The 24,468-nt window shown below is 51.0% G+C and overlaps 1 protein-coding gene across 1 annotated transcript in view; it reads right to left on the reverse strand.

The window, feature by feature from the left end:
- tnip1 (TNFAIP3 interacting protein 1) overlaps positions 1-24,468 on the reverse strand; it is a 72,207-nt gene that overhangs the window by 29,649 nt on the left and 18,090 nt on the right. The window contains 4 exon segments of the mRNA XM_068043109.1: positions 2,580-2,645; positions 6,056-6,151; positions 16,362-16,500; positions 17,312-17,406. Coding sequence (XP_067899210.1) covers positions 2,580-2,645; positions 6,056-6,151; positions 16,362-16,500; positions 17,312-17,406 — 396 coding nt within the window.

Genomic DNA, 24,468 nt, shown 5'->3' on the forward strand with positions numbered 1-24,468 from the left:
ACTGGGTGACCCCAAGCTTCCAGTCATCTGTCATTTTAACTCACCATGCCACTCCCATCCCGACCTTGGACTTCTACACTGTTCGAATGAAGCTTTATGAACAGCACCTCATCTTTTCATCCAGCACTTTACAACCTTCTGGACTCAACATTGAGTTCAACAATTTCAGACCATAACCAATGCTCCCATTTATTTGAACAGCATCTGCTGGTAGAAATTCTCTTTTTTTCCATTTACACCTCCTCTAGACCCGGCGTTTAGTTTAGTTTAGAGATACAGCACTGAAACGGGCCCTTCGGCCCACCGAGTCTGTGCCGACCATCAACCACCCATCTTATACTAATCCTACACTAATCCCATATTCCTACCACATCCCCACCTGTCCCTATATTTCCCCACCACCTACCTATACTAGGTGCAATTTATAATGGCCAATTTACCTATCAACCTGCAAGTCTTTTGTTTCATTGCTTCTCCCATTACCATCTTCTTTTGCCTTGCACCATCATCCCTTTTGCCATTAAATCTCTCCTGCCTTCCAGACCTTTCCTTTTGTTCTTTATCCCTCCTCTTTCCCTTTCTCTGTACTTAGTTAAAACCGGTTACATCTCTAACTTGTCCCAGTTCTGGCAAAAGGTCACTGGCCTGAAACGTTAACTGTTTCTCCACAGGTGCTGCCTGACCTGCTGAGTATTTTCAGCACTTTTTGTTTTTATTTCAAATTTCAGATTCCAGATTCTGAACATACTGACAAACATACTAATTAGGAGCAGGAGTAGGCCACTCGGCCCCTCAAGTCTGCTCCGCCATTCAATAAGATCATGGCTGATCTGATTGTAAACTCAACTCCACATTCTTGCCTATCCCCGATAGTCTTTCTTGCTTATCAAGAATCTATCTACCTCTGCATTAAAAATATTCAAAGACTCTGCTCCCACCGCCTTTTGAGGAAGAGAGTTCCAAAGACTCAAGACCCTCAGAGAAATATTTCTCCTCATCTCTGACTTAAATGCACGACCCCTTATTTTTAAACAGTGACCCCTAGTTCGAGATTCTCCCACAAGAGGAAACATCCTTTCCACATCCACCCTGTCAAGACCCCTCAGGATCTTATATGTTTCAATCAAGTCACCACTGACTCTTCTAAACTCCAGCAGATATAAGCCTAACCTGTCCAACCTTTCCTCATAAGACAACCCACCTACTCCAGGTATTAGTCTAGTAAACCTTCTCTGAACTTCCTCCAATGCATTTACATCCTTCCTCAAATAAGGAGACCAATACTGTACACAGTACTCCAGATGTGGTCTTACCAATGCCCTGTATAACTGAAGCATAACCTCCCTACTTTTGTATTCAATTCCCCTCCCAATAAACAACAACATTCTATCAGCTTTCCTAATTACTTGCTGAACCTGCATTCTAATCTTTTGCGATTCATGCACTAGAACACCCAGATCCCTCTGCATCTCAGAGCTCTGCAATCTCTCACCATTTAGATAATATGCTTCTTTTCTATTCTTCCTGCCAAAGTGGACAATTTCACATTTTCCCACATTATACTCCATTTGCCAGATCTTTGCCCACTCACTTAACCTATCTATATTCCTTTGCAGCCTCATGTCCTCTTCACAACTTACTTTCTTACCTATCTGTGTCATCAGCAAATTTAGCAACCATACCTTCGGTCCCTTCATCCAAGTCATTTATATAAATTGTAAAAAATTGAGGCCCCAGCACTGATCTCTGTGGCACACCACTTGTTACATCTTGCCAACCAGAAAATGACCCATTTATGCCTACACGGTTTCCTGTTAGCTGGCCAATCTTCTATCCATGCCAATGTTACCCCCTACACCATGAGCTTTTATTTTTGCAATAACCGTTGACTTGGTACCTGATCAAATGCCTTCTGGAAATCTAAGTACAATACATCCACCGGTTCCCCTTTATCCACAGCACATTACTTCTTCAAAGAACTCCGATAAATTGGTTAAACATGATTTCCCTTTCATAAAACCATGTTGACACTGCCTGCTTTCCTTGAATTTTTCTAAATGCCCTGCTATAATGTCTTTAATAATAGCTTCCAACATTTTCCCTAAGACAGATGTTAAGCTAACTGGCCTGTAGTTTCCTGCTTTCTGTCGCCCTCCCTTTCTGAATAAAGGAGTTACATTCGCTATTTTCCAATCTAATGGAACCTTCCCCAAATCTAGGGAATTTCAGAAAATTGAAACCAACACATCAACTATCTTACTCGCCATTTCTTTTAGGACCCTAGGATGAAGTCCATCAGGACCTGGGACTTGTTAGCCTGCAGCTCCAACAAATTGCTCACTTCCCTGATGATTGTAATTTTCTTGAGTTCTTCCCTCCCTTCCATTTCCTGATTTACAACTATTTCTGGGATGTTACTTGTATCCTTTATAAATTCAAGTCTGACTTTTACCCCACCAGGAACTCTGTCCAATCCCAGATCATAACACGTGGCTGCGATGATTAATTTCTCCTCATCTCTCTGTTCCAGTTCCTTTGCCGGACATTTTTGGATGACTCTGGAGGCCCTCCTGTTTTACCTTTTGCTCATATTGCTGCTTCATGCTCCGGAATTGCTGATCCCACTGTTTGTTCACTTCCAACAACTAGAAATTAAAACATAAAAACAATTAAAAGCAAAAAATATTCAGTCAAAAATGGCAGATGCAGCTCAAATAGAACCTGAGCGAGAGTGAGAGTGAGAGCACGAGAGATTGCATGGGGAAGGGCCAACAGTGCATGCGTGTGATGACAAGGGAAGGTGGGACAGCAGGGGCATGAGCGAGGATACAGGGAGGGCAAAACTGAAAGGGGCCAAGCAAGCAAGGGCTCAGGTGAAGGGAGATTTAGAAATCTAAAGAGAAAGGTCGAGACAATAGAGCAGTATAGCTATGTGGGTAAAGACAAGCAGAGTGGGACAGGAAGGGATAGAGAGTTTAATAGTGCATTATTGAATAAAGTCCATGCAAATAATAGCAGTAAAAAAAAATATTAAAGGCTCTTAAACTGAATGCATGAAGCATTTGCAAAAAGAAAGATGACCTAGCTGCACAAATACAGATAAATGATTTATATCTGATCACCATTACAGAGACATGGTTACAAGGTGACCAAGGTTGGGAAATAAATATTCTAGGGTACGCAACATTTTGAAAAGACAGACAGAATGGCAAAGGAGGAGGAGTAGTCCTGATAGTAAAAGATGACATAAGGACAGTAGTGAGAAAGGATCTTGGTTCAGAAGATCATGAAGAAGAATCAGTAAGGGTGGAGATTAGGAAAAACAAGGGTCGGGAAACACTGGTGGGAGTAGTTTATAGGCCCGTGAACTGGAGCTTGTAACAAAGACAATGTAATAATTGTGTAGGACTTTAATCTTCATATAGATTGGACCAATCAAATTAGCAAAGCTGGTCCGGAAGATGAGTGTGTAGAATGCTTTTGGGACTGTTTCTTGGAACAATACGTTACGGAACCAACAAGCTATTTTAGATCTAGTATTGTGCAATTAGCAATCTCATAATAAAATATCCATTGGGGAAAAGTGATTATATTAAAATTGTATTCCATATCAAGTCTGAAGGCAACATATTTGAGTCCAAAACAAGAATCTTAAAAACTTAAAACAAATATCCAATTACATATGTATGAGTAGAGAGCTGACTACGGTGATTAGGTAAATAGACTAAAAGGTATGGTGGCAAATAAACACTGGGGAACATTTAAAAGGAACAATTCAAAATGTTCAACAAAAGTACAATACATTAATAAATAAAAACTTAGTGAGAAAGATCCATCCCTGGCTTAGAAGGGAAGATAAGGATAGTATTAGATTAAAAGAAGAGGTTTATAATGTTGCGAAGAACAGTAGCAAGCCTGAGGATTGGGATTGTTTTAGAAACTAGCAAAGGGTGACCAAAAAGTTGATACAAAGGGCAAAATCAGAATGAGTAAAGTAGCCAGGAACATAAAAACAGATTATAAGAGTTCATACAAGTATATAAAAAGCAGGATAATAGCTAAAGTAAACATTGGTCCTTAGAGGCAGAGAGACAGGAGAAATTATCAAGGGAATGATGAAATGGCAGAGACGTTGAACGAATATTTTGCATCGGTCTTCAGTAGAAAATACAAACTACATACCAGAATTACACGGTAAAAAAGGGGCTAACAAGAGTGAGGAACTTAAAATTAATTATCAGAAGGTATTGGAGAACCTTTAGGGACTAAAATCCGACAAATCCCCAGGACCTGATGGCCTATATCCTAGGGTTCTAAAAGATAGTGGATGCACTGGTTATGATTTTCCAAAATTCCTTAGATTCTAGAATGGTCCCAGTGGATTGGAAGTTAGCAAGTGTAACACCACTATTCAAGAAAGAAGGGAGAGAGAAAACAGGGAACTACAGGCCAGTTAGCCTGACATCAGTTATCAGGAAAATGCTGGAATCTATTATTAAGGAAGTCTTAACAATACACTTAGAAAATCATACTATGATCAGACAAAGTCAACATGGTTTTACCAAAGGGAAATTGTGTTTGACAAATTTATTAGAATTTTTTAAGGATGTAACTAGTAGTGTAGATGTAGTATACTTGGATTTCCAAATGGCATTCGATAAAGCGCTACACAAAAGGTTAATATGCAAGATAAGTGTGCATGAAGTTGGGGGTGATATATTAGCATGGATAGAGGTTTGGTTAACAGAAAGCAGAGAGTAGGGATTAACAGGGCATTTTCAAGTTGGCAGATTGTGACGAGTGGAAAGTCACAAGGATCAGTGCTGGGGCCTCAGCTATTTACAATCTATATTAATGATTTAGTCAAAAAGACCAAGAGTAATCCAAGTTGGTTGATACAAAGCTAGGTGGGAATGTAAGCTGAGAGGAGGACACAAAGAGGCTGCAAAGGAACATAGACAGGTTAAGTGAGTGGGCAACAAGGTGGCAGATGGAATATAATGTGGGGAAGTGAGAGGCTATTCACTATGGTCGTAAGAATAGAAAAACAGAATATTTTTTAAAAGATGTGAAACTTCTAAAAGTCGATGTTCAAAGAGACTTAGGTGTACTTGTACAAGGAAAACAGAATGTTAGCATGCAGGTACAGCAAGCAATTAGGAAGGCAAATGGCATGTTGGCCTTTATTGCAAGGGGATTAGAGCACAAGAATAAGGACATCTAACTATAATTGTACAGGGCTTGGTGAGACCACACCTGGAATACTGTGCGCAGTTTTGGTCTCCGTATCTAAGGAAGAATATACTTGCCTTGAGGCGGTACAGTGAAAGTTCACTAGATTGGTCCCTGGAATGAGAGGGTTGTCCTATGATGGGAGGCTGAGTAAACTGGGTCTATACTCACTGGAGTTAAGAGTGAGAGGTAATCTCATTGAAATATACAAGATTATGAAAGGGCTTAACAGGGTAGATATTGAGAGGTTGTTTCCCCTGGCTGGGGAATCTAGAACATGGGGGCACAGTCTCAGGATACGGGACCGATCATTTAGAACTGCGATGAGGAGAAATCTCTTCACTAAAAGGGTTGTGAATCTTGGGAATTCTCTCCGGGTTATGGATGCGCCATCATTGAATATATTTAAGTCTGAAATAGTATTTTTGTCTCTCAGGGAATCAGCTGATATGGGGAACGGGTGGGAAAGTGGAGTTGATGTAGAAGATCAGCCATGATCGTATTGAATGGCAGAGCAGACTTGAGGGGCCGAATGGTCTACTCCTGCTCCTATTTCTTATATTCTTACGTTCTTGAGTGAGTAAGTGAAAAGAGAGATGAGAGAGAGAGACACACACACACAGACAGCCTGAGAAAGAGGGAGAGAAAGAAAGAGGGAGAGAGAGAGAGAGAGAGAGAGAGAGAGAGAGATAGAGAGAGATAGAGAGAGATAGAGAGAGATAGAGAGAGAGAGAGAGAGAGAGAGAGAGAGAGAGAGAGACACACACACACAGATAGAGAGAGTGAGAGTGACAGAAAGAGAGAGTGTTCTATCACCACTCACCTCTTTCCTCTGCACTTCCAAAGCCGTGACTTTCTTTTCCAATATCTCGATTATGTTTTTGTCACTAGATTCTTGTTGTTCTAAGGCGTTTGCACTCTGTAAAATGAGAGAATATCTACAATTAAAATTTAGCAATGGACCCCATCACCCATAGAATCATTACAGCACAGAAGGAACCCATTTGACCCAGTGTCTGTGCTGGCCCTCCTTGGGAACAATTCACGTACTGGCACTCCCCTGTCCCCTCCCCACATTCCTCCTTTTCAGCTATTTAGAATACTTAGAAAATGTAGAAAAATGTACGGCACAAAAGGAGGCCTGTCTGCCCATCATGTCTGCGCCTGCCGAAAAACGAGCTACCCATCGTAATCCCATTTTTTAAGACTTGCTCCGTATCCCTGGAGGTTACGGGACTTCTGGTGCATAACCAGACACATTTTCAATGGGATGAGGTTTTCTACCTCTGCTACCCTTTCAGGCAGTGAGTTCCAGACCCCCACCAGCCTCTGGACAAAAAGTTTTTCCTCATCTCCCCTCTAATCCTTCTACCAATCGCTTTAAAGCTATGCCCCCTAGTCAGTGACCTCTCTGCTAAGGGAAATAGATCCTTCCCATCCACTCTATCCAGGCCCCTCACATCTCAATCAGATCTCCCCTCAGCCATCTCTGTTCCAAGGAGAACAACCCCAGCCGATCCAATTTTTCCTCATAGCTGCAATTTTCCAGTCCTGGCAACATCCTCGTAAATCTCCGCTGTACCCTCTCTAGTGCAATTACATCCTTTCTGTAATGAGGTGACCAGAACTGCACACAGTCCTCAAGTTGTGGCCTAACCAATGGGTTATACAGTTCCAGCATAACCTCCCAGCTCTTATATTCTGTACCTCGGCTAATAAAGGAAAGGATTCCAAATGCCTTCTTAACCACCTTATTGACCTGCCCTGTTACCTTCAGGGATCTGTGGAAATTCACTCCAAGGTCCCTTGCTTCCTCTACACCTCTCAGTATTTTCCCATTAATCGTGTATTCCTTTGCCTTGTTTGACCTCCCCAAATGCATCACCTCACACTTCTCCAGGTTGAATTCCATTTGCCACTTTTCTGCCCATCTGGCCAGACCCTCAATATCTTCCTGCAGCCTACAGCTATCCTCCTTGCTATTACCACACGGCCAATTAAATATATTTAGGTCACAATCTTTTGTTCAGGGGCAAAGCAACACATTAAACACTTCTAAAAGCTCCCTCTACACTGTCCCACCAAACACTCCCAGGGCAGGTGCATTACAGGGCATCCTCCCCGATTGCCTGCCCCTCTTCCGCGGTTACTTTCGCGCCCGGGTGTCCCTGGAGAGGGAGCATGCGGTGTCCGCTGGCACGCTCGAGGCCTTCCGCGGCCGGTGGGCACCGCAGGGACCGGAGTGCATCATCGACGCCGAGAATGGCATTTTAATTTGAGTTTTGTTATTTTTCTGTTTTTAATAAAGTTATTTTAAAAATGTAAGTATGTATAAAAAGGGAAAAAAACCCCCCCAAAAAAACGGGGTTTAATACAGAGTAAAGCTCCTTCTACACTCCCAGGACAGGTTAGATACAGAGTAAAGCTCCCTCTACACTGTCCCCATAAAACACTCCCAGGACAGGTACAGCACGGGATTGGCTGGGCTGTTTGTGGAGCACTTCCTGTGTGCAATCAGCTGCACCTGTAAAGGCTGGTGGGAGCGGCAGCTGGAGAGGACAGAGAAGAGAACTGAGAGCTACAACACAAGTGTGGAACTGATTCTATCTATTGGAGTAAAGGACCTGTGAGTTATCTTGGAGAGGTGGGTGTTGGAGCACCAGTGAACTGTTTTGCTCGGACTCTTGGGGGAGGGACGAGATGCCAGAAGATCGAGGGGTGGGGCTCAAAGACTGTGTAAGGGGCCCCTGTATCTGCTTTTGTGTCTTCTTCCATCTTGCACAAAGGGGGATTCCCTCCCTACCCTGACTGCGTGGCTCGAGACAGCTGGGGCCGCCTGGGTGAAGAAACTCTTTGTAACAACAGCAGTAAGTGGAAAGAACCAGGTGACTCCGGCCGACCCGGGCGAAGAACCCTCCCCTGACCAGAAGACTGGACTTTGTATTCTCTGCAGTAAGGTGCTCCAACCGCCAATTTAACAGAAACATCCTTGCAGCCTTTCTCTCCTTTCCACCACTCAGTTACCTATCCTCTCCTCTTTTCCTTTTCACCCCATTCTCCTCTACTCCCAGCACCACCTTCCCCATCCACCCCCCACCCCAATCATATCGGTTAAATTCTTAAAAACAAAACTGTTGTTTGCTTTATTTGTTAGGGGTGGGCTTGGCTCTTTGACTCCATGGCAAGCCCCTCTTCACTGGTGGCGGGGCCTTCTTGCACATATGCTGCTGTGGCTGCTGCAGCTGCACCTGTTGCCCCGTCACCATTTACGCTGTTAACATCAAAGCATGGGGTCAAGGGCTACGTCCACCCCAATATGTCAATAGAGGCTTGCATAAAAGCAATGGCTGAGATTATCGGCCCCTCGGCCATCGTTGCTGCGTCTAAAACGTACGGGAAGGCTGTATTTTTCCTGATGACCAAGCGGGCGATTTCCTTGGCCCTGAGCAAAGGGGCCTTTCTACCAGTGGACCCCCTGGAGGCCACTGTGCAGCGGGTCACCTTGTCTACTGTCACGCCCTTCATTACTGGTGAGCTCCTCCTTCCCCACCTGCAGCGTCATCGGGGGGAAGTAAAGCCAGGGTTTACCCCAGTCCCACTCGGTCTTCGGGAGAACAGCCTCTGGCATGTATACGCCTTCCACCGCCAGCTGTTTATGCAGCTGGCGCGGAAGGTAGTTACAGACGGCCAACTTAATGTGGAGTTCCAGGAATGGCGTACCGCGTCTTCTCGACCTCGGACAGGGTGCGGTGCCATGCCTGTAAGAGGGTGGGGCATGTTCGTAAGAGCTGTTCCAGCCTCCAGGCCGCCAACTCCACCTCGGTGGCCCAGGGTGGTGCCATTGCACCCTCCCCCCTACTCCCCCGACACCTGCAACAACTGCCGCTCAGGCAGTTCCGGAGGCTGTGGTTTTCACGGCCTCCAGTGGGGAGGGGGAGACCAGTCCGAGTGGAAGGAAGGCACGGCGCAAAGCAAAACACCTGAAGGCGCACCCCCTGGATACAGATAAAAAGTCCTGAGACGGAGCTCGGCCCTATGGCTGATCCAGGGGAGCCCAACTGTCCTGCGGCTGAGCTCGGGCCCAGGAAATCTGGGCGGGGGGAGCGGAGGGAGAAGCAGAGGCCTCTACTGAGATGGAGGTCCCTCCTCTCCTGGCGCGGGTCCTCGGATTCCCCCCGCCACCCGGACCATGAGAACCGAAATCCCTGGAAGGGAATCTCTGTCCTTCGGGATGCAGCGGGGAGAGATGCCTTTGTAGCTTTGAGAACTCCCGAGGAGGGGGCCTGCCCATGGTGGGGGAGCCTGTGGACCCCACAGGAGAAATCATTCCTTTGGCCGATGGGTCGGGTGTCCTGGTGAGGGTCAACCCTCCCAATAGCCTGATGCTGCCACCCAGGATGTACCCAACCTAGAGGCCAATTTGTGTAATTTCCCCGTCTGCTGGGTCTGTGGGAGCTGGCAGAGCGGGAGATGGCCTCCTCTTTCTGCCTCCGGTTGGATCTCTGGAGTCGACAACTACCGTCTCCCCTGGGCTGCTCACTGCCCTGAGGATGGAGATGGGGGGGGGGGGGGGGGGGGGGGGTTCTGAACCGCTGGCGCCCACAGGCTCCAGCCCAATGGATGAACCCAGAGAGTAGGATTCCGCCATCGATCCTGGGGGTGGGATCGTGACAGAGGCGGGACCAGCTGGCACAGCCAGGACATCTGCCCCACCGTGTGTAGTGGGTGTGGTGGCCGCTGGCAGTGACGACCCGGAGGAGAATGGGGCACGGAGGACAACCGTGAATCCATCGCCGGTGAGGCGGTGGACTCCCTCGTGCCTCCCACCGAATCTCCTCTTATCACCACCACGGAGCTCCGGGACTTCCTCACTGATCATCCAGTCTGTCCCTGTCACCCTCAAGAAGGTGGGGAAGGGTGCAGGCATGAAACTGGTTGAGAGGTGCCGGTTTAAAGCATTTCTGAATGGGTTGCTGGGGGAGTGGAAGGCCAAGTGCACTTCCACTCCCTCGTCACAGTGAGGTGTTGGTGACAGGTTTCGAAATACTTTTGACATGAAGATAACCATAGCCAGCCTCAACATCAATGGCAGCAGGGAGTCTCACCGCAGGTTTCACAATCTCTCAGTCCTCAGGCAAGGGAGATACGCGGTGAGCTTTCTGCAGGAAACCCACACCATTCACTCCGATCCTCACACGGGCGAGGTCTGCTTTAACAACCGGCTGCTGGAGGACGAGCGATTTTGGGGCTCGTTCTGTCGATTCTGGGCCAACTGGAGAAGGAAGCAGGGGGGCTTCCCCTCCTTGAGGCTATGGTGGGATGGTGGGCAAGACTCACATCCATGTCTTCTGGCAGCAGTACACAAAGGGGTCAACCAAGAGGCAGGAAGCAGAGATCGGGCGCCGAGAGAGGGAGGTGCTCGACTTAGAGTCCCGCCTCGGTCATGCCGTTGCGGATCCGGCCCTGTGGCAAGTGTACAAAGAGAAGAAGGGCGCACAGAGAGACCTGCAGCTCGTAGGGTCCCGATGTGCGTATGTGAGGTCATGGATCCAGATTCTGGAAGATTTGGACTGCACCTCACCCTTCTTCTACTCGCTGGAAAAATGGCGGGGGGTCCATAAGCAGCTCATTGAGCTGCTGGCCGACGACAGATCCTCCATCACGGATCCGGAGGAATTGGCTTCCTGATCCATACCTATTACAGTGCATTGTTCTCTCCGGATCCGTCCTGTGAGGACGTGTGCCAAGTTTTGTGGGAGGACCTGCTGAAGGTCAGCCCGGAGGGCGCCGAAGGATTGGAGGCTCCACTCACATTGTCAGAGCTCACCGATGCCCTCCACTAGCTCTCGAAGGGCAAATCCCCGGGGCTGACCGCAGATTTCCTCAGGACATTCTGGGGGATGATTACGTGCGGGTCCTGGGGGAAAGTCTGGCGACCAGGGAGATGCCCCTCTCGTAGCGCAGGGCGGTCATCGTCCCGCTGCCTAAGAGGGGCGATCTCTGCTTGCTTAAGAACTGGCGTCCAGTCTCCTTCCTCAGCACGGATTATAAGATCTTTGCCCGGGCTATGTCTACCTGCCTGGGCTCCGTGCTGGCCCATATGATCCACCCCGACCAGTCCTACATGGTCCCGGGCCAGATCATCCAGGACAACATCCAACTGGTCCGGGACCTGATCCATCTTTCCCAGACAACTGGTCTGTCGGTCACCTTTCTCTCTCTCGATCAGGAGAAGGCGTGCGACAGGGTGGATCACGAGTACCTTTTCGGGACTCTGCGCGCATTCAGACTCAGCTGCATTTTGTGGCCTGGGTTCGACTTTTATATGCCGCTGCAGAGTGTCTGGTCAAAGTTAATGGGTCCTTGATGGCACCCCTTCGCTTTGGGAATGGAGTGAGTCAGGGATGCCCTATGTCCGGCCAATTGTATACCATCTGCGTGGAGCCGTTCCTGTGCCTACTTGTCAGAAGATTGACGGGTTTGGCTCTATGCGGCCTGGCCATGCGGGTCTTCCTCTTGGCTTAGGCCGATGATGTGCTCCTCGCAGTCACAGATCCAGTTAACTTGCGGAGAATGCGCGATTGCCAGACCTTCTCTGCCTCGTCCTCCGCAAGGATCAATTGGGAGAAATGTTCCAGACTCCTGGTGGGTCAGTGGGGAGTGGACCCTCTGCCGGAGGAGTTGACACCTTATGCGTGGAGCACCATGCACCTCCTCTATCTGAGAGTCCACCTTAGCCCCACAGAGGAAGCCTGGCCGGCAAACTGGCAGGAGTTGGAGGCGAAGGTCACCACTCGGCTGGGGCGCTGGACAGGACTGCACCGAGTGCTTTCCTACAGGGGCCGAGTGCTGGTCATAAACCAACTGGTGGCCTCCATGTTGTGGTACCTGTTGGTCATTTTGGCCCTGCCCCCTGTATTCGCCACCAAGATCCAGAAGAAGCTAGTCAATTTCTTCTGGGGCAAGAGGAAACACTGGGTCTCTGCTGCGGTCCTGAGTCTCCCGATCGAGGAGGGCGGCCAGTCGCTGGTGTGTGTCCGCACCCAGGCTGCGACTCTCTGCCTTCGGACCCTGCAGAGATACCTGTACGTCAAGCGTCCTCCCAGATGGTGTGTGCTAACGACAAATGTTTTCCGCCAGGGGCACTGCCTTCAAGACGACACGCAGCTCCTGGAGGAGAACGTCAGCCGCGCCTCTCTGAGGGAGTTGCCTTTCTTTTACTGGAATCTATTCAGAGTCTGGAACATGGCTGCCTCCAGTCAGGGCGCTCCCCCGCCGGGACTGTCAGAGCGGCCGGCTCCGGGGATGGACCGACAGGCGGAGGAGTAGCCGAAGCCCCCGGGACGTCCCTCACTGCGGGTGATGAGGGGGCTCGGGAGCGCAAAGCGCTCCTGGCCGAGCTGACCCCCGCTTAGCCAGAACTGCTCATCAGACCCAGGCCCTGAAACCCTCCTTGGGAGCGGGTCCCGCACATCCCGAGCTGCCTCTTGGAAATGCCCTCCGTGCCATTCCAAACAACTCAGAGGGGTTTCTTGTACGGGCTGCTCCTGCACACTTTCCACTTCCTCGCACTTGTTAGCCGGCCGGACACGCCCTGGCTGTCCATGTTGCCATCTGGGAGCGAGGGGAAACCCCGGTGGAGGTTTCTCTATGCGGGAGTCCTCCCCCTTTACATCGGGGACCTGGGGTGGAGGGTGTTGCACAGAGCAATCCCGTGCAATAAACTTTTAAATAGTTTCACGGACTCCCAGGCCGCCTGTAATTTCTGCAGCCTGGATGAGTCCGTGTTCTATGTTTATATGGAGTGTGTAAGGTTGCAGCCCGTGTTTGCATATTTAAAGAGGCTGCGCCTCGGGTTTTGGCTGCACTTCAGCCCCACACTCCTGATCTTTGGGCACCCGGTGCGGACGGGGTTGGGCCAGGAGGAGGATCTCCTCATCAGTCTGCTCCTGGGCCTGGCCATGGTGGCAATTCACAGGACGAGGCTGCAGGCCGTTGGGGGGTCCGTCCTCTCTGATTGCCTGCCCCTCTTCCGAGGTTACGTTTGCACCCGGGTGTCCCTGGATAAGGAGCATGCGGTGTCCGCCGGTACGCTTGAGGCCTTCCACGACCGGTGGGCACTGTAGAGACTGGAGTGCATCATCGATGCCGAAAAACTTAATTTTAATTTGAGTTTTGTTTTATTTATCTGTTTTTAATAAAGTTGTTTATTTAAAATGTATATAAAGGGGGCCTGGGGGAATAAAGGCCCTCTCAAGCAAATTAAAAGGGGCCTGGGGTATAAAGGCCACCTTATATATAAAAAGAGGGTGAGATATGGAGTAAAGCTTTCAATACCCCGACCCATCAAACTATCTCAGAACACTGCCCCTTGTGCAATGCAGCACTGAGGGAGTGCTGCACTTTCGGAGGTGCCGTCTTTCAGATGAGACATTAAACAGAGGTCCCATCTTCCCTCTCAGACGAATGTAAAAGATCCCATGGCACAATTTGGAGGAACAGCATGGAATTCCCTGGTTTTGTAAAATATCTTATTCTTAAATACATAGAATTAGGATTTGATTTAACGTCATATGATTAAAGTTTCTGGTTACTTTTAGTTTACAGTCAGGTGACCATATATCCCGGTTTTCCAGGAACAGTCCCTGGATAAAGTAATGTGTCCTCTGGAAACAACATTGCTGGAAGAGTCCCCGGTTTATAAAACGCATTCCCGAATACCTTGATTTTTAGTTTTTCAAATGGGAATACTTGTAATGCACAAGTGAGGTACAGCACAGATTATGTAGTGTGTGTATTTTAGATAAAGCCGTCTGCTAAATGTCTAAATAATAAATGTACAAGAGAAACAGGCCTCATGACACATGATGCTAAGGTGTTGCATTGAAAGTGCCGTGGGACTGAAGGCTCGTCATAACTCAAACTGCAGATAAGACCCAAATGCCGTCACTTGTAACGTAGGCCTCAGTCTGCAGCAAGGTTTGTGCAATTGTTATGGTTTCAGATATTACTGGAGATAAATCAAAATGTTGAAAACACAACAATTATTTGCAGGGGGGAGGGAGCATTAACAAGCCAAAGTGGGGGAGTGGGGGGAGGGTGTAAGTGAGGAAAGAGAGTGAGCAAGTCAGGCAGAGGAGGGAAGAAAGAGAGCAGGGGAGGCAGCAACGACATCCAGAACATTTCTATTATTATGAGTTGCCATGGCTACGATGCTGACTGAAAGGCATATAACGTAGAACACGTGCAAGATTCAAAATTCAGCATAAAGTCAAAACAGCATTACCGCAAAACTGGAATTGCTGCTTTAACAAACAACTTCAAAAGGTTTTTCCATATTTTGACCAATCAAAAAAGAAATATCTGCATTATATTCAATATGGCAGTCATCTGCATTATGTTCAATATGGCAGTCAGTATTCTGCATTGCAAATGGAGGCAGGACATCAATAGAAGAACATAAAGCACACGCCAATTCCAGTTTTGCTGCCAATTTTTTTCACCAATTTGATCCAACACAAACTAGGTCATGTACACTGTTCTAATGTAGAAAACACAGCGTCACAGTGGCGCAGTGGTTAGCACCGCAGCCTCACAGTTCCAGCGACCCGGGTTCAATTCTGGGTACTGCCTGTGTGGAGTTTGCAAGTTCTCCCTGTGTCTGCGTGGGTTTTCTCCGGATGCTCCGGTTTCCTCCCAGAAGCCAAAAGACTTGCAGGTTGGTAGGTAAATTGGCCATTATAAATTGCCCCTAGTATAGGTAGGTGGTAGGGAAATATAGGGACAGGTGGGGATGTGGTAGGGAATATGGGATTAGTGTAGGATTAGTATAAATGGGTGGTTGATGGTCAGCACAGACTCGGTGGGCCGAAGGGCCTGTTTCAGTGCTGTATCTCTAAACTAAACTAAACCGACTTGCACACAGCAAGCTCCCACAGACATCAATATGATAATCACCAGATAATCTGTTTTAGTCATTTTGATTGAAGGATAAGGATTGGTCAGGACGCTGGGGAGAACTCCCCTGCTCTTGTTCAGATAACAGCCAAGGGATCTTATATGTCCACTTGAGAAGGAAGACAAGGCCTTGGTTTAAGGTTTCATCTGAAAGGCAGCAGCCTCCGATGGTGCAGCACTCCCTCAGCACTGACCCTCCCACGGTGCAGCTCTCCCTCAGTACTGACCCTCCGACGGTGCAGCACTCCCTCAGTACTGACCCTCCCACGGTGCAGCACTCCCTCAGTACTGACCCTCCGACAATGCAGCACTCCCTCAGTACTGACCCTCCCACAGTGCAGCACTCCCTCAGTACCGACCCTCCGACAGTGCAGCACTCCCTCAGTACTGACCCTCCGACAGTGCAGCACTCCCTCAGTACTGACCCTCCGACAGTGCAGCACTCCCTCAGTACTGACCCTCCGACAGTGCAGCACTCCCTCAGTACTGACCCTCCGACAGTGCAGCACTCCCTCAGTACTGACCCTCCGACAGTGCAGCACTCCCTCAGTACTCGCAGTGGTGTGGCAGCCTAGATTTGGGTGCTCAAGTCTCTGGAGTGGGACTTGAGCCGATAACTGTCTGACTCAGAGACAAGCGTGCGACCAACTGAGCCACAGCTGATGCACGAATGTAAATGCTTGTGTGTGAGACGGCCTGTAAAGATCTCGATCTTTTCTTAACAAGTTATAGAGTCAGGATCAATGGGTATTATCTGTCTACGCAGGGGAGCACTAATAATACTATTTATATCTCTATGGTTACCACTCTCAGTCGTTGTGTGTGTACATAGTCAAATACAATAAAAGGAACACGTTGCAAACCACATTCAGTGTGTGGGTTTCAAATTGTCTTAGTGCCCAGGGTCTATATTTATCCCTCAATCAACACGACTGAAAAAAAAGATTATCCGGCCTTTGCCTCATTGCTGTTTGTGGGATCTTTCTGTGCGCAATGTGGCTGCTGCATTCCTACATTACAACTGAGACTACACATCAAAAAGTTCTTAGTTGGCTGTAAAATACTTTTGGGACCTCCGGAGGTTGTGAATGGTGCTACGGAAATGCAAATTGCTACCACAGAAAAGCTGTGAGCGCTGGGGAATGTCCTGCTTGCACGCCTGCGATATTAACCTGTTGAAGCCGGGCTCCTTCCAGCACCCTGTCTGCAAGCTCATGTTTGGAGACAACCTCAGGCCCAGGCGCCTGCTGGACCTCCTCCCTCTGCTCCGTCCTCTCCGCCACCATTTTCTTCAGCTTCAAGTTCTCGTGTCTGGAGCACAGAAAAGGATATAATTGTAAAGACACAGGTAACCCCGGATACCAAACCCCTTTCTTCACTAAGGACTGTGGAACTCCGAACAGGAAGGAAAATGGGAGCTGCTAGCCAAAAGAGGTAGCCTACGAGAAGGGTGGGAGAAGCGGAGGAAAGTGTTCAGATATTTGGGGTGGGGGAGATGGGTGGGGTCAGTGGTGGATGGAAATCTCCAGACTGAAGGGACATAATGGCTTGAGAAGCTTAAAAAGGGAGCATACAAAATGGTGAAGGGTGCAAGCCGAGACAGAGCTGGACAAAGAGGCATCAGTCGTGGCTCAGTTGGTGGCACTCTCGTCTCAGAGGCAGCAGGTCAGCAGGTCAGCAGGTGCAAGCCCCCCCCCCTCCGGAGACCTGAACACAAAATCAAGGCCAACACTTCAGTGCAGTACTGAGGGAGTGCTGCGCTGTCTGAGGTGCCGTCTTCCAGATGGCAAGTTAAACCAGAGCCCCTGTCTGCCTTCTCAGGTAGACAAAAAAGATCCCATGACCACTATTCAGAGAAGAGCAGGGGGAGGTTCGCCCCGGTTTCCTGGGCCAATATTTATCCCTCAACCAACATCACTAAAAAAATGATTATCTGCTTATTATCACATTGCTGTTTTTGGGAGCTTGCTGTGCACAAATTGGTTGCTACATTTTCACTACATTACAACAGTGACTACTTCAAAAGTATTTCATTGGCTGCTTTGGGACATCCTGAGGTGGTGAAAGGCGCTATATAAATGAAAAAGTCTTTCATTCTTTTAAAGCAAGCCTGAGAACGTACTTCATCTTCTCCATCATTTGATTCTTGAGATCAAGATCACGGTCCAGTTTATTCCGGAGATCTTCATTTTCGTTTTGTAACTGTTCACAAAGAGTCTGGAACAGAGAGAGAGAGAGAGAGAGAGAGAGAGAGAGAGTCATGAACCCATGTTGAGTCTTCCAGCACAGAAACAGGCCTGCATCGCAATCATTTCCCCACACCCGGTCAAATCCCACTCTCCAATGTTTTTCTCTTGTTTTTAAACATTTGCTGCATTTATATAGCACATTTAACATAGTAAAAACATCCCAAAGCTCTTCACAGAAACAAAGTTTGACACTGAGTCACACAAGAAGCTATGAGGATAGGTGACCAAAGGCATGATCAAAGAGGTAGGTTTTAAGGAGCATCTTCAAGGAAGTGAGAGAGGTGGAGAGATTTAGGGAGGGAATTTGAGAGTTCAGGGCCCAGGGCAGTTGAAGGCACGGCTGCCAATGGTGGAGCAGTTAAAATTGGGGATGCTAATGAGACCTGAGTTGGAGGAGCACAGATATCTCGGGGGGAGGGGATGTAGGGCTGGAGGAGGTTACAGAGATAGGAAGGGGGTGAGACAGCTGTGCCAAAACATCTTCGAACCAGCCTCTAAAAAAAAAACCTTTTTTCTACCCTCTCCCTTTAATTCTTTTCACAATCATTTTAAATTTGTTTCTCTCAGTGCCACCCCACCGAGCAGTAGAATGGCGCACTATATACATTCACCAACTTCACGTTCTCTTGTCAGGAGACTCCTTAACCTGTTCAGCTGCACTGAAACGATACTGCACACTTTCCAGAGATTTTCCATCTTGCAACGTGTCAGCTCAGGGCTGCACACAACACTTTATATAAAATTAAAAGCATGGCCACAGTCCAACGTTAGATCTCTTGAAAGTGGGGGTCGAGTTTACCCGCGGATCCCTCCATTGTCTGTCGTAACTAAAGCACAGAGTCTGCCAATACCTCAAAGGAATGCCAGCTGCCCGGTTTCTGTGCCAGATAACAACAACTCCCGCCCCCCCGAAGGGAGATTACTTCCCAACCCCGGGTAAATGAGACCCCCCCCCCACTTCCAGGAAAGGTACACAGTTCCACCCCCGAAACGTCACAAAACCAAAAGGTCCTTTTCCACCTCGCCCTCTCCAAACAGGCTGAACAGCCGAGGACTGCCTAAAGAACAATAATAGTCCCGGTATCCCATCCCATCTCATTCCGTGAACAATGACTAGTCAACATCACATGGTGATGAGGGTTCAAAGACTGCACCCCAGCCCCTCGTGTAAAAGCACGAACAGACAATATTGACAGGTAGTAGATGTCTGGACAAGTCCGAACTTCCTCCGTGGCGGTGGAGGGAACTCCATGCTATCGCACGCGACATTTTCCAGCAATAACAATTCTCCTTGACTTGAACAAAGGTACAAAATATTTGGGATATTCCCATAACTCAAACCTGGACTCCAACACACAAAATCGGTGGTTACCCAGAGTAGTTTTGGCAGAGTTTGATCACATTGTTCACTGTGAAATGTACGATGCCAAGGATTCAACATTGATCTCTGCCGCCTAGCAACAGATCTGGCCAGGGCTGTTGGGGCAAATAGCTCTCGCTATTGTTAGAATCCATTGTCAAATGGGTTTAAGACACACTCAACTCATTACGGAATGGACATATTTGACAGGGACAGTGTAGAGGGAGCTTTACTCTGTATCTAACCGCATGCTGTACATGTCCTGGGAGTGTTTGATGGGGACAGTGTAGAGGGAGCTTTACTCTGTATCTAACCCCCGTTTTTTTTTTTTTTTAAGGTGGCCTTCATACCCCAGGCCCCTTTTATAATTTTCACATCGAGGGGGCCTTTATTCCACAGGCCCCCTTTATGTACATATTTACAGTTTTACAATAACTTTATTAAAACCAGATAAATCAACAAAAAACTCAAATTAAAATGCCATTCTCGGCGTCAACGATGCACTCCAGTCCTTGCGGTGCCCACCGGTCGCGGAAGGCCTCAAGCGTACCGGCGGACACCGCATGCTCCTTCTCCAGGGACACCCGGGCGCGAACATAACTGCGGAAGAGGGGCAGGCAATCGGGGAGGACGGACCCCCCGACGGCCCGCAACCTGGACCTGTGAATTGCCACCTTGGCCAGGCCCAGGAGCAGACCGACGAGGAGATCCTCCTCCCGGCCCAAGCCCCTCCGCACCGGGTGCCCAAAGATCAGGAGCGTGGGACTGAAGTGCAGCCAGAATTTGAGCAGCAGCCCCTTCAGATACTCAAATAGGGGCTGCAACCTCGCACACTCCGTATAAATGTGGAACACGGACTCGTCCAGGCCGCAGAAAGTACTGGCGGCCTGGGAGTCCGTGAACCTACTTAAAAGCCTATTGCACGGGACTGCTCTGTGCAGCACCCTCCATCCCAGGTCCCCGATGTAAAGGGGGAAGACTCCCGCGTAGAGAGACCTCCATCGGGGTTTCCCCTCGCCGCCAGATGGCAACGCGGACCGCCAGGGCGTGTCCGGCCGGCTGACAAGGGCGAGGAAGTGGAGAGTGTGCAGGAGCAGCCCGTACAGGAAACCCCTCCGCGCTGATTGCAATGGCACGGAGGGCATTTCTGAGAGGCCGCTCGGGTTGTGCGGGACCGGCACCCGAGGAGGGTTTCGGGGCCTGGGTCCGATGAGCAGTTCCGGCCAAGTGGGGGTCAGCTTGGCCAGGAGTGTTCCACACTCCCGAGCCCCCTCACCACCCGCAGTGAGGGGCGTCCCGGAGGTTTCGGCTACTCCTCCGCCCGCCGGACTGTCCCCGGAGTCGGCCGCCTGGACAGCTGAGGCGCTCTCCTCCACCGGCGGGGGAGCGCCCTGACTGGAGGCGACCATGTTCCAGACTCGGAATAGATCCCGGTAAAAGACAGGCAACTCCCTCAGAGAGGCGCGGCTAACGGACTCCACCGGGAGGTGCGTGTCGTCTTGAAGGCAGTGACACTGGCGGAAAAAACACGTCGCCAGCGCACACCATCTGGGAGGACGCTCGACGTACAGGTATCTCTGTAGGGTCCGAAGGCGGAGAGTCGCAGCCTGGGTGCGGACGCACACCAGCGACTGGCCGCCCTCCTCAATCAGGAGACTCAGGACCGCAGCAGAGACCCAGTTTTTCCTCTTGCCCCAGAAGAAATCGACGAGTTTCTTCTGGATCTTGGTGGCGAATACAGGGGGCGGGGCCAAAGTGACCAACCGGTACCACAACATGGAGGCCACCAGTTGCTTTATGACCAATGCTCAGCCCTTGTAGGAAAGCACTCGGAGCAGTCCTGTCCAGCGCCCCGGCCGAGCGGTGACTTTCGCCTCCAGCTCCTGCCAGTTTGCCGGCCAGGCTTCCTCAGCGGGGCTAAGGTGGACACCCAGATAGAGGAGGTGCGTGGTGCTCCACGCAAAAGGTGTCATCTCCTCCGGCAGGGAGTCCACCCGCCACTGACCCACCAGGAGTCCAGAACATTTCTCCCAATTGATCCTCGCGGAGGACGCGGCAGAAAAGGTCTGCGGGCAGTCGCGCATCCTCCGCAAGTCAATGGGATCTGTGACCGCGAGGAGCACGTCATCGGCGTAAGCCGAGAGGACGACCCGCATGGCCGGCTCGCGGAGAGCCAATCCAGTCAACCTCCTGCGAAGCAGGCACAGGAAGGGCTCCACGCAGATGGTATACAATTGGCCGGACATGGGGCATCCCTGACGCACTCCTCTCCCAAAGCGAAGAGGCGCCGGCAAGGACTTTGACTAGACACTCTGCGGCGGCGTATAAAAATCGGACATGGGCCACGAAATGTGGCCCAAGTCCGAAAGCGCGCAGAGTCCCGAAAAGGTATTCGTGATCCACCCTGTCGAACGCCTTCTCCTGATCGAGGGAGAGAAAGGCGACTGACTGACCAGTCCTCTGGGAAAGATAGATCAGGTCCCGGACCAGGTGGATGTTGTCTTGGATGGACCAGCCCGGGACCGTGTAGGACTGGTCGGGGTGGATCATGTGGGCCAGCACGGAGCCCAGGCGGGTAGACATAGCCCGGGCAAACATCTTATAATCCGTGCTGAGGAGGGAGACCGGACGCCAGTTTTTAAGCAGGCGGAGATCACCCTTCTTCGGCAGCAGGACGATGACCGCCCTGCGCCACGAGAGGGGCATCTCCCCGGTCGCCAGGCATTCCCCCAGGACCCTCGCGTAATCGTCCCCCAGGACGTCCCAGAACGCCCTGTGGAACTCCACGGTCAACCCATCCAGCCCTGGGGATTTGCCCCTTGAGAGCTGGTGGAGGACGCCAGTCATCTCCGCCAACGTGAGCAGAGCCTCCAATCCTTCGGCGCCCTCCGAGCTGACCTGCGGCAGGTCCTCCCACAAAACTCTGCGCGCATCCTCGCTGGACGGATCCGGAGAGAACAACGCACTGTAATAAGTACGGACCAGGAGGCCCATTCCCTCCGGATCCGTGATGGAGGATCCGTCGTCGGCCAGCACCTCAACGAGCTGCTTACGGAACCCCCGCCATTTTTCCAGCGAGTAGAAGAAGGATGAGGCGCGGTCTAAATCTTCCAGGATCTGGATCCGCGACCTCACGTACACCCCTCGGGACCCTATGAGCTGCAGGTCCCTCAGCGCGCCCTTCTTCTCTTTGTACGCCTGCCACAGGGCCGGGTCCGCGACGGCATGACCGAGGCGGGACTCCAAGTCGAGCACCTCCCTCTCAAGGCGGCCGATCTCGGCCTCCCGCCTCTTGGTCGACCCCTTCGCGTACTCCTGACAGAAGACGCGGATGTGAGTCTTGCCCACATCCCAACATAGCCTCAAGGAGGGGAAGCCCCCCTGCTTCCTTCTCCAGTCGGCCCAGAATCGACAGAACGAGTCCCGAAATCGCTCGTCCTCCAGCAGCCAGTTGCTAAAGTGCCAGTACGCGGACCCCGCCCGCGTGCGGAGCGGAGTGAACTCCGCCCACACCAGGTGGTGGTCCGAGCACGGCACCAGCCGCATGGAGGCCGCCGAGACGCAGAAGACGTACGCCTGCGAAAAGTAGAGGCGGTCGATTCGGGACCCTCCTCCTCCAGACATCCATGTGAAGGCGCTGGAGTCGGGATGGAGATTCCGCCAGACGTCCACCAAGTTAAGGGAGCTGATCAGTCCCCTCAACTTCTCCACCGACGCTTGGCCGCGCTGGGGACCGGAACGATCCCCCACCTCGAGGGTGCAGTTAAAATCCCCCCCGAGGATGATGCATTCGCCGCTATTGATGGAGCTCAAGAGAGCGGACACTTCTTCAAAGAAGCGCGCTTGCAACGCGCCGGGCCTGGGCGCGTACACGTTCACAAAGTGGAGTGGCACGCTACCCAGGCGAACAGCGAGGTGGAGCAAGCGGCCCGGCACTAGCTCCTTGACCCCCAAGATCTCCGGCTGAAAAGTCGGGGCCAGCAAGATAGCCACCCCACTAGAAATAGGGGTGAGGTGACTCATGTAGACCCCACCTTGCCACTCCAGGAGCCAGGTGGCTTCTTCTCCCGGAACGGTGTGGGTTTCCTGCAGAAAGCTCACCGCGTATCTCCCTTCCCTGAGGACTGAGAGATTGTGAAATCTGCGGTGAGACCCCCTGCTGCCGTTGATGTTGAGGCTGGCTATGGTTATCTTCATGTCAAAGGTACTTGAAACCCGTCACCAACAGCTCACTGTGAGAAGGGAGTGGAAGTGCACCTGGCCTTCCACTCCCCCAGAAACCCATTGAGGAACACATTAAAACGGCGCCTCTCAACCAGTTTTACGCCCGTGCGCTTGCACGCTTTCTTCAGGGCGGCACGGACGGACTGTATGATCAGCGCCAGATTTGACCAACGGCCGAGGGCCAGCTGAACTTTATCGCGGCAACCCCTGCAAGCCGCGAGGAAATCCTGGAGTTCCGCCGTGGGGATGAGAGGAGATTCGGTGGGAGGCACGAGGGACTCCACCACCTCACTGGCGATGGAATCAAGATCATCCTCCGTGCCCCACACTGAATCCCCATCCTCCTCCGGGTCGTCACCACCAGTGGCCGACACATCCACCACACACTGTGGGGCGGACGTCCCAGCTGCGCCAGCTGGTCCCGCCTCCGTCACGATCCCACCCCCAGGATCGATGGCGGAGGAGTCCTCTCTGGGTTCTATTGTAAAATTGGAGCCTGTGGCCGCCAGCAGCCCAGGACCCCCCTCCACCTCCGTCCCCAGGCCAATGAGTGGTCCAGGGGAGACATAAGATCCCGACCCCGGAAATTCAGCCGGAGCCGAGACCGGAGGCAGAGAGAGGAGGCCATCTCCCACTCCGCCAGCACCCACAGGTCCAGCAGATGGGGCAGCATTCTCAGTTTTCACCGGGTCGGGTGTCTCCTGGTTGGTGGTAGACTCCGGCTGGGAGGGCTGACTCTCTGGGGCGTCGCCCTCCCCTTCATTCAGGGCATCCGACCCAGTAGCAGTGGCAGAATGGGCGGCTTCCCCAGGGTCCCCCACCACAAGCAGGGCCCCACTTACTCCTTCAGGAGGTGCCTCATGTACCGGGGCCTTCCTCTCCCCTCCATCCTGAGGAATAGGGAGCTCCTGCCCGGACTTTGTAGCCTTGGTGGTGGCGGTAGGGGGAATCTGAGGACCCGAAACAGGAGGCAGCTCCCCTCCAACAGATGGGCCCTGCACCTCAGGGCCCTGTGTTATTTCTGTGGAGGGGTGCCTTCTCCTCTTTTTCCCACTAGGGCGCGGAGGCTCAGAGACCTCCATGTCATCAGAGGCCTCCGCACCCTTTTTTTCCTTTTTAGTCACCCTGGGCCTGAGCCCAGCCCTGGGACAGGTGGATTCCATGGGAATGGGCTTTGGGCTGAGCTCAGGCTCGGGTTGAGTCAAAGTGTCCAGGGGACGCGCCTCATGATGTTTCTTTTTTCCCCGCATCTTCCTTCCGCTCCCCTCCCCACCGGAGGCTGTGAAAACCACAGCCTCCGGAACCAACTGAGCGGTGTCTATTGGATGTGTGGGGGGAGTGGGAGGAGGTGCTGTGGAACCACTCTGGGCCGCCAAGGTGGAGCTGGCGGCCGGGAGGTTGGGGCAGTTCTTACGAACATGCCCCACCCCCTTGCAGACGTGGCAC

The sequence above is a fragment of the Heterodontus francisci genome, chromosome 12, assembly GCF_036365525.1.
Source record: "Heterodontus francisci isolate sHetFra1 chromosome 12, sHetFra1.hap1, whole genome shotgun sequence".
Lineage (NCBI taxonomy): Eukaryota > Metazoa > Chordata > Chondrichthyes > Heterodontiformes > Heterodontidae > Heterodontus > Heterodontus francisci.